The sequence below is a fragment of the Hydra vulgaris genome, chromosome 03, assembly GCF_038396675.1.
Source record: "Hydra vulgaris chromosome 03, alternate assembly HydraT2T_AEP".
NCBI lineage: Eukaryota > Metazoa > Cnidaria > Hydrozoa > Anthoathecata > Hydridae > Hydra > Hydra vulgaris.
The window spans coordinates 65,553,546-65,565,000 of record NC_088922.1 but is presented as its reverse complement, the minus strand read 5'-3'; the positions used below and the strand labels follow the sequence as shown (position 1 = coordinate 65,565,000).

Genomic DNA, 11,455 nt, shown 5'->3' with positions numbered 1-11,455 from the left:
TGGACGGGCATTTCACCACTCGTGTGTATATATATATATATATCTTATACTGCTAATTTAGGTGAGCAGTGTGACCTCATAATGAAATAGCCTGCTGCCGGAGGTTTCAGTACTTATATCAACTGACAAATAGACTGACTCGCAGTGGAGTGCTGCTACATCGACTGAGAGTTTGGCATGGGGCAGCAATCTTTTCATTCATTATTCTTCATTTTTTTCTTCTTTTTCTAAAAAAGCCATATCGATTTAGATAAGCAAAAAAATAAGCAAATGCTTATATAAATATGCTATAGTAGATATAGTAATTTTGAAAAATGATACTTCTAAGCAATGTCAATGATTGGTTAGTGAAAAAATGCACATGCATAATTTATTCTTAATTAGTTAAAGTATTTTTAAAACTGTACACTAGTATACACTAAATAAATTTAATAAAATTAAAAAAAAAGTTTTTTTGGAATTAATACTTATACTTACATAAAATATGTAAAATTTTTAAATAACTATTCTTATAAATTTATATACTTTTATATTCTCAGGAAAACAAGTATTTAATGAAAACTTGGCGCCTGGGTGTAAATCACCCATTGCGATTTAATTTTTTCTAACTTTACTTAAAAAAAAAAAATTAATTTAGAAGACTGGAAAAAGTTTAAAAACTTTAAAAAATAATTTTTATTGATAAATTGATTGCCCAAAACAAAACTCTCAGTCAGCAGCGCTCCTTACATGCTCTACTTATTTGTCAGTTGATGTATGTAAACAGTAAAAAAATAAAAATATTGAGAATGTTTTTATTTTTATTAAAAAAAATAAAAAATATTCCATTCTATTAAGTTGCGTTGGGTTTTTTAAAAAACAATAAAATATAAAGTTTAATTATCGAAATTTAATGGTTTTTACATAAAAATACTTGATTTTATCATTTCAAAGACAAAGAGACGTTAAGGGACATTTTATACCACAAGTAGTAAATTTAAAGCCTTTAATATAGGAATATGTATATAAATATAAATCTACTTCAGCATAAATAGATCAGCAATTGCCTAATAGTTTTGCTTATCTTTATAGCATATAACATTTTCAGAAAAATAGGAAAAAAACAAAGAATAATAAATGTAAATATTGCAGCAAAATTGTGTCATTTATTTTATATATGTTAACATATATCTTTACTGATTTGGTACAAAAAAGCAAAAATGATTGTACATTTAAATGTGTAAACTAGCAGTAACATTAAAGAAAGACTATGAATTTTTTTAATGAAAATAAATACTTGAAAAGTTTATAGTAAAATAGAGTGATATTTATCATTTAAAAAAAAAAAAAAAAAAATCACCATGAAATCTTTTGTCATGGTATTTGGAGATATTACAAGAACAACTTCATTATAGGTCTGGAACCAATCAAATCTAAAAGTTCATTTTATTTTTTTTTATAATGATAGAAAACACAATTAAAAACACTCTATTGAAGGGTAAAATAATCTTTGACAAACCTAAACTTGTAAACAATAATTAAAGATACATTAAAAGTTATTGAAATTCTTATAAAAATTCTTTATTTTAGTATCATGTTTTAACACATCTTTTGTGCACACAAAAACATTGTTGTAATAATAAAATAAAACCTTGGTTTATCATCACCATCATCATTGGAAGCTAAAACAAACAAAAAATACATACAACAACCCTCGGAATTAGGAAAAATGAGGTCGGCAATAATTTGCCGACCTCAATCTTTTTGAGGTCGGCATCAGGTCGGCAAAAATAATTTGATACAAAGGTTTAACCATAAAGCATAGAAACGAGGTCGGGAAATTTTTGCCGATCTCAAATACTTTCAGGTCGGCAGTTAGGTCGGCATTGCCGAATGCCGACCCTAATTCCGAGGGTTGATACAATAATGTAAAAAAAAAAAAACTATAAAAATTATATAAAAATGTTAAAAGATTTAAACAAAAATTAAAAAGAATTAAAAAATATATTAAAAGGTAAACCATTAGATAATTTATTTTGTGGAACAGAGAAATCTAAACAAAAAAAAAACAAAAAAAAAAACTATAAACTTTACATAATATTAAATAAAATATCAAATAAAATAGGCCAATATAAACAATGTTCAATTCATGACAACAGCTTCAAAATACCTTCTATAGTTAGATATTTCTCTATATTTACTTTTAATGGTCCTAGATAACATTTTGCTAACATTGATTCAATATTAACCCATCTATGAACCTAAATTAAAACCAAAAAGTTATTTCATAGCTTGTAAATTATGTTTTAAATAATCATATATTAAATAAATTATTTCATAGAATTTCAAAATCATTTTGTATATAATTGAATAAAAAGTTTTCAAAACTTTTTGAAGCTTTACATTTAAATAAAATTTAAAGGTCAAACTATATATTTATAAGATAATGTAGACTAGAATGTATAACTAAATTTTTATAACATAATGTATTTAGAAATCTGCATATAAATTTTTTTTTCCTTTAAGATTTGAAGAAATTAGTTTGAATAAATATCAAATGAAATTTTTTTTTTTAAATTTCGTTTAAAGGTTTTTTAATTTAATCATATATAAATTAGTAGAAAATCACTTAATAAATTTATTTTATTTTATTCAGTGTTTCATCAATAAAAACTCAAATCAAAAAAATTATTGACGAAACTGTAAAATTAAAAAAATTGATAATTGATAATTATAAGAACATTAAGCACTCTATTATTATCATTTATCTAAAAGATAAATGAAGAAATGTAAAATCAAAAAATTATTTAATTAAAAAAAACTATTTTAAAGTAAGAGATTTTAAAAAACTAATGTTAAAAAAAAAAAAATAATAATAATAAAAATAAAATACAGTACAAGTGATAAGAAGAAAATTATAATAAAAAAGATTTTTCTACCAGAAAAAAATTAATATTATTGAAAGAAAGGAAAAAGAACAGTTTTTTAATTTATATTAATTTACTACATTGCTTATACTATCATATATTTTTGTGTACGAATAATGCTAAATATACTTTTTTTTTTAAATTTGTCTTTGTAAATTGAGTTTGTGGTTTTGTTTACATAATGTTTGTTGTTATTTGTATTGTTTTTGCTTTTTATATACGTTGCTGCTTACTGCTATTTAATTAATATATTTAATTAATATATTTAACATTTAGTACAGGTAAAATAAATAATTTAATTTGCATAATGATATATTTTTCTGGTGCAACTTCTAGTAGTTTATAATTTTTGATTTTCTAATAATTTCAAATTAGTACAACTGACACATCAAAATTATTAGAGAGACAAAACCAGCACTATCAGGGATGTTTTTATTAATGCTGGATAAGTTTGATTCAATTTAATAAAACTTCTTTCCAATCAACTTACATTGGATAAGGAGGAGAAAATTTATTATCTAAACCTTAAGCCTTCTTTCCAATCAACTTCTTTCCTTATTTCCAATCAACTTTTTTTCAGGAAAATAATAAACTAAAAATTAAAAAATTAGGTTTATTACAGAATTTGTTTGTTTTTATGCGAAATATCTACAAGACAATTAAGGATGTCATCAAAGCTCTTAACATTACATCTAATATATTTGTACAAGGGAGTATGTGCTACCCAAAAGCTGTTGATACTCTGTTAGAATTTTCACTGTAAACATATTTGGTATTTGGATTTCATAATGATACTTCTAGCTTTGTTAGTTAATAATCGTTAGATAAGTTGACATTGGAGGAAAATGCAAAAATTTGTTTGATATACATCTGATGATTCATAGCCTGAGAACAATGTAAAACAAGATATCAAGGAAATTTCTGAAATAAATAAAAATATTGGGAAAAACCCACCACTTTTGTCACTCTTTGCTGATGTCTTTTCTTACCTGATTTTTGACATAATTAGGCATGAGAAGTGATGAGTTTAAGTCTATCACTTCCACCAAACTTTTGACATACTCAATCATGCCTCATAAGTTTTTGTAAATGATCATTTAGAATGTTCCATTTTGTTACAATTGTTCATAGATATTCTGATGAAACTGAAAAAGAAAATAGATTGCTCACTGTGAACAATGTTTGATCTGTATTCAGATTACCAGAACAAAAATCCAGTAAAATTTCATAAAGAAAACTTAATCAGGGAAGTAGATTAAAAGTGGAACTTGATTAAATCTTTCTTCTCTGTTATAAAATTAGACTTTGATTAAACATTCATTTTATTATTTCCAGAAGACTTATTATACAGCTGGTGTGATTATAAAATTAAATTTGTATTAATATCAATTGCTATCATCATGCAAGTATATCAATACTTTATTATGCCATGAATTAATATGCCTATGGTAGGAACTGAGAACAATATGGCCTAACTGAGAAAAGTCCAAACTTTTGTACCTAATGTCATAACAACATTTGTACCTAATGTAACAACTTTAAGCTATTTTGTTTATAGCTCTTTTTTGCTGCAAAACTTTTGTAACTTTTTTTTATATCTTAATGTTTTACTCAGTGAAAAATACTTTGTAACAAAATAAAGCTTACTTTGGTAACAACTATTTATTCTTATTTAATATGTTATATAACATTTACATTTGTTTATAACATTATGTTATATAACATATACATTTGTTTATAACATTATCTTATATAATAATTTTATTTATTCTATTTAACATTATGTTATATAATAATTTTATTTATTCTTACTTAACATTATCTTATATAATAATTTTATTTATTCTATTTAACATTATGTTATATAATAATTTTATTTATTCTTATTTAACATTATGTTATATAATAATTTTAGTTATAGCTTTTAGTTAAAAAATGTTAGTAATAGTTTCTGATTCAACAAGTTCTGATGTCAACAAGTTATCTTTTTATTATGTTGATCAAAATGCGAGAGTTTAAACTATTTGATTAAAAAAAAAAAGACAATAGAAATAATAATAAAAAGCAATAAAAAAAAACTCATTATTTTTTGGAAACACTCAAATAAGCAACTCAAAAAAGTATTTGCACCTGAATTTTTGTACAATTAATTTTCACTAAAATAATTCATTTTTACAGTTGTTTTTGACTGATTTAAACAACTCGAATTATTTGATCTCTGATATTTAAATCTGACTTATTTTACCTGAAAGTTGATTAATAATGCAAAATAAAAAAGACCTTTCAAAACTTAGACATGCTACTGTTTCATACGTACTGACAGACAGTGCTAAATTTTTGTTAACTTAATGTACTTAGGGCAACCATCTGTGGTAAAAATCAAAATTATGGATGAAAAGTTAATTACACATTTCCAGCAGCTTATTGAAAATCACTTTTTTTTTTTAATTTTTTGATAATTTCTATATTTAGACAACCACCAAAATAAGAATAGAAGATTTTAGTTTTATGATATGATTGTAACCTTTTGAACGGCTTCCCTTGCACCACAGCTTTATATTGACTCTTTTAAACTTCATAAGATTTCATGGGTAACAGCAATAAAATTAAATATTTTAAATTAATTAAATAAACAAATAAATATAACATAACCTTAGGTTTTAAATGTTATGTTTAGTTATGTGATGTTTTTGTAGTCTAAGTAGAACTTAAAAAAAAAAAAAAACACTTAATAAGTTACTTAATCTTGCAAAAAAGGGTAAACATAATGCAAAAAAATGAAGCAGAAAAAAAAGGTTTACACATGAAACACAAATACACAAGTTATTTATGTCTGATTTACATCAACATTTTGGTTTTTTTCAAAAATCACAGACACAAGCTCTATCTATTATTCATTATTGTAAAAACAATGTATTTACTCAATAGAAAATTGAATGGATCTTTTTATACCAAATATTATAGACATAATTACTAGGAATTTTTTGTATACGTGAGCATTGTAGACATAATCACTAGAGATTCTCTGGAAAAACAATTTATTTTAGCAATGTTCATAACTTACTTTGTGATCATTCAGGTAACTTATTAGGTTTACAAAACATTTGTAATTTTCATGTGACACTTTACCATTCTGAAGTATTTCACTTTATTGATTGGACATATTTTGATATTGACCACAAAGAGCAACTTTGTCAGAAAACAATGAACTGCTGTCCTTTTATGATAATTATAGTCAGAATAGATCATCAGACATTATAAAGTCACACTCAAGATCTTTTTCATCTTTACAATAAACAGAAAACAGATTTAAGGTTGCTTGATTGGATGCCAGTAACATTTCTTTTTCAGTATCTTGCACAAGAAAACTATAGTTTTAGCAAAATCCATCAGAATAAGTTGGTTTAGTGTTTGCTTTCTCAAAGAAGATTGTGTTTCTCGAGTAAAGTTGTTTTAACAAATATCATAAAAAATATTTTTTTGAGTTTCAATAAACTCAATAATGTTTGGACTAAGATAAGTATGGTAAACTGACCATTGATTGTCTGTGATCTGATTGTCAAAATCAAAATCATTCATTTCAAACACATTTTCTAAGTAGTTCTTAAAATTTGCTTTATCAGAGCAATCTGAACATAGATAAAACATGGAGTTTCAATTACACATAATTATAAACACCTACTTTTATCAAATCATTGTAATATATCAAACAACCCTTCCAGGGATGCGGAGTCCCATAAGGACTCCAGCTTTATAACTTTATTTTTTTATGATCTCTAGTGTCCAGAACCTCTAAACATGTTGGTTGATAAATGATCTGCTATAAGAAAAAAATATATGATATTTAATGACTTGGAACTTATTGTTTTTAAGTCCGGAGTCCTGAAGTCCCAGAGTCCTTGCTGCCATTATACCTGAGGACTTTGTGTTCAAAAATTGATTGTTCTTCTGACCTATAACTCTTGATTTTTAGGAAAAAAACTTTTTTTAAGCTTTTTAATTAACTTTTTTCAAACAGAGCAATCATTACAAGGGGTGAATTAAGTGATCGCGAATTGAAAATTCCATAAAAGTTTCTGGTCTTTAAATTTTGTTTTTCTTGAAAACCATTTTTGCGCGTTTTTTTCGGACCAATCATAAAAGTTTTACAAATTTAAAAGCCAGAATTTTTTACGGAATTTTCAATTCGTGATCACTTAGTTCGCCTCTTGCATTATGATCATTATCTCTAGTAATTTGTATTAATGTTGGAAATTGGACAGTGTAAAGAAAACAATATCAGACAGGCATTAAATGTGATAAATAACGGGTGATGCGGAATTTATCGGACAAATCCTAATTTCATTATTTGAGCATAATAATTAGTTTTTGTGGCTTATCTTTGATTTTATCACAAAATCTGATTATTATTTGAGCATAATAATCAGTTTTTGTGGTAAAATGAGGTTAAATGCAGCTGAACGAGAATCTTTTCGAAAGCGACTAAAAATGTTTTTGGTAAATAAACCTAATATAAAAAAAAAAAAAATCGTAAATCATTTTAAAAAAGGAAGGATTTGCTCGAAGTACAATATATGATAACCTAAAAAGACTTGAAACTGTTCAATCGTTTTTTGATAGAAAGCACCCTGGTCGTCCGACTTCCTGGACTAGAGAAAAGAAAGCCGAATTAACGAGACTTGTCAACAATCAAAAAGGGGTCAGCCAGAGAAAAATAGGTATTAAATTCGGTGTAAATCAATCGACAATTGGTCGTCAGTTAAAAAAAATGAATATTAAATATAGAAAACCTGAAAAGACTCCAAAATACACTATAGAACAACAAATAAAGGCAAAGAAAAGAAGCAGGAAACTAGTTAACCAACTCTATAACACAAAATCGCTTCTAGTCATCGATGACCAAAAATACTTTTGTTTTGCAGGGGACAACATGCCTGGAAATTCTGGATACTACACAAACAACAAAAAGACATTCCCAGAAAGTGTTTGTTTTATAGGAAAAGAGAAATTTCCCAAAAAATTATTAATGTGGATAGCCATATCTGACCGTGGTATGTCCGAGCCATTGTTTCGCACTTCCGAAGCTGTAGCGATCAATTCATCAATCTATATTAATAAATGTTTAGAAAAACGACTTCTTTCATTTATTCACAAGTATCATGGAGACTTTAATTATTTATTTTGGCCAGATTTAGCAAGTTCTCATTATTCTAAAGATTCTCTAAATTGGATGGACCAATATGTCTATTACGTTGATAAAGAATCCAATCCCCCAAATGTGCTTCAAGCACGACCAATTGAAAATTTTTGGGGACATTTGGCACAGAAGGTTTACGAGGGAGATTGGCAAGTTTCAACAGAGCAAGTTTTGATTGATCGCATTAAACTAAAACTACAAGAAATTGATTTAAACTTTTTACAGTGACATATGATAGGCGTCAGAGCAAAATTAAGATGAAGATGTTTTTTCATATAAAAAATAATATATTTTTATTAAAAGATAAATGCTTTATTTAAAAAAAATATAATAGTAGTTTGTTTTTTTATTTATAAATAAGTTATTGACGTTTTTATTTTGTCCGATAACTTCCGCATCACCCGTTACATTTATAAAAGAAACCATGCAATTCTTTTAATTTTTTCCATCATTAGTAAATTTATTAATGCGGTAGTGGTGTAGTGGTAGAGCGCTCGCTTCATAAGTGAGAAGTTCTGAGTTCAATCTCCACCCTGTCCCTGGTAGTACTGTGCTCAACTTGTTTGTCAAGGATCGTGTTTGGGAGTTATAGAGTTGAGAGGGTTATAACCACAATTAAGTTGCCTCCTTGTCTGAAGTGGCCTTCTCGAAAATGGGGAGGTAAATTAACTTTGAAAAAATAAAAGTTTTACAAATAAATTCATTTTCTTATTTTCCCATTATATAAGTATTAAGAAAAAATGTCAAGTGTAGCAAAAACATTTTTAAAAGCGAAAAGACTTGAAAATGTAAGAAAAAGAATTAACAAAAGTAGTTCTCATAGTTCTAGCGTACATAGCAAATTTGTTTTTTAATTGTATGCACTAATAAAAATCGTGAATAAATTGCATATCAAAACTTTCAATTGTTGTTAAATTGTTATAAAATATAAGATTTTTTTTTTTCAACTTGTATCAAATTTAAAAAAATAACTAAAAAAAAAAGAATGCAAACATATAAAAATTTTATAAAAAGGTTTTTTTCTAACTTTCTTTTTTTAAATTATTAAATTTTTTTAATTTATTTATTTAAAATTTGATATTTCGTTACAATTTTGTTTCGTTTTTTTAAAATTGTTTTTTTTTCTCAGTTTTTTTTTGTTTTTTTTTTCTCATATGTTTAGCTTTTTGCCACGAATTATTGAAACGCTTAAAAAGTTAAAAGACAAACTGCTGTGGTCAGTGTGTCTAAAAGAGAAGGGAGGCTTGATTTTCATGAAAAGGCTTGATTCATGTTATTTTTTTATTTATTTTTTTTAAACATCTTCGCTTCCAACAAGGCTGAAAGCAAACACTAATTACAGTTGGAAATTATTGGAAGAAAAAAGATGAAGATTGTAGAGCAAGATAACGATTGACAGACGACTTAAAGGATTGCAAATTATATGAATCAGGAAAGCAAGATGAAGGAAGCAAATTCCAAAGAATTGATGTTCGAGGAAAAAAACTAGAGGAATAAGAGTTTTTGGAGCACTTAGGAACAGTCACAGAAAAAGGATGAGACGTGATTGAATGACAAGTAACACGAGAATGAATTTTAGTAGATAGCACAAGAGACGTTAGCTCTTTAGAGCAGTGCCCATTATAGTATTTGCAAAAAAGAGAAAGAGAAGCAACATTACAACAATGTGATAATGGTTGGAGGTTGTCTGTAACAGCAGGTCCAACTATGTCAAACTTGTTTCTCCGCGCAGCGGCCTTATTTGTCAAGGTTCGTGTTTCGGAGTTATAGAGTTGAGTGAGGGTTATAACCACAATTAAGTAGCCTCCTCGTCTGTAGTGGCCTTCTGGGCCTTGGGAGGTGAATTAAAAAAAAAAAAAAAAATTATACACATTAAGACAAATTTTTTTCCTGAAACTTGTGAATGATTCTTTGCTTTATATTCATAAAATTTAATAACTTTCTTTCTAATAAAATTTTCCTAAGGTTGTCCTTTTTTAGCCTCAGATTAAGCATTTTTTTTTTAATCTCAGGTTAAGCAAGTTTTCATCTTTTAACTTTTGGGCTTTCCTAACAAGATGTTCTGAAACTTAAAATTTTTACACAACTATTCTACATACATTAAACTTCTCAAATTTTCGGCCCTTACAATATTAGATACTAACATACTAAAACATTTAGCATCATATACTTTATTTTAAAAAACAAATATTAAAGACCCATAAAATGTTTTACACTGAATTATAACCATGTGTAAATTATATAATTATAATTACATGCATAAACTTTATGAATAAAACTATAATTTAATGCATAAAATAAATATACTAATAATATATAAAATATAAAAGAAATAATCTAATACATAAAATAAATATACAACACATTCTAAACTCATATCAAACAATTGAATGACACTAAGTTTACTCAGGGGAAAACTGATTATATTCATTCAGGGAAAAAATTAAAAAATGATACCAAATACAAAGGTTTATAATTATGTTATAAGATATGTATGGTAATTATATAAATGTACAAAATTATTTTCTATGCTTGCAAAGTAAATCTAATTTATATTTTTTAAAAGAGATATTTCAATACTGCTTAAAATGTTAAATTTTTAATGCATAATTTTGCAACCATATAGTCCAGATACCTAAACTTTGGCAAAAATGTCAAAGTTTAGGTATCTGGACTTTATAATTGTTTATAGTAATATCTAAATTGATCCTATATCAATGGTTATTGTAATACCTATATTGATTCAATCACAGCTTTTGAACAGATAAATGAGTTGCCCACGTTGAATTCTTTGGCCCAAAATACATAAAGGTTCTTCAAGGTTATTCTGTATGCAATAAAACCTCAGCATTTTATTCCATACAAATAACCTTGATGATTAAAACTAATTTTTAAAATGGCAAAATATTGTTGCTTTAAAATAAAGATAAAATACATATATTTTCAAAATCGGTGGGAGTTAATTAAATTTTGAAGATATTATATTGTAATATAATCTTTAAGTGGTGTAAATAAATCAGCCTGATTTGAGTATTTGGAATGCATTTATCAAAAAAATGATGGGTTCATATAAAAAAAGCAGAAGTGCTTATATTTTATCCTAGACTTGGTTAAACCATTAAAAGTTTGTAAATTAGAAAAACGTTTTAATTTTTTTTTTTGCCATTGCGATCATGCTACTTCCTTAAAAAAGAAAAATTGCCTTGTATGTTTAAAATAAAAAGTGAAAAAAACCTGATCAAATATTGTAGTAGCATCTATCCCAGCACTCTTCATTAATTCGTCTATACCTCCAGGATGAAACTCCAAATATGGAGTGATGTTGTAAACCTTTCCTAAAGAAATTTTCAAA

At 26.1% G+C, this 11,455-nt stretch overlaps 1 protein-coding gene across 2 annotated transcripts in view; it reads right to left on the bottom strand.

Annotated features, from left to right (window-relative positions):
- LOC100214886 (cytochrome b5 reductase 4) overlaps nucleotides 1–11,455 on the bottom strand; it is a 42,825-nt gene that overhangs the window by 20,528 nt on the left and 10,842 nt on the right. Inside the window, exons 2-6 of one of the 2 annotated variants that reach the window (XM_065794007.1) lie at nucleotides 11,338–11,438; nucleotides 2,150–2,240; nucleotides 2,000–2,032; nucleotides 1,631–1,661; nucleotides 1,340–1,412 (exon numbers count right to left, since the gene is read on the bottom strand). In XM_065794007.1, the coding sequence (XP_065650079.1) occupies nucleotides 1,340–1,412; nucleotides 1,631–1,661; nucleotides 2,000–2,032; nucleotides 2,150–2,240; nucleotides 11,338–11,438 (329 nt within the window). The remainder of the gene's footprint in view (nucleotides 1–1,339; nucleotides 1,413–1,630; nucleotides 1,662–1,999; nucleotides 2,033–2,149; nucleotides 2,241–11,337; nucleotides 11,439–11,455) is intronic. The other variant, XM_065794008.1, reaches the window with a different exon arrangement.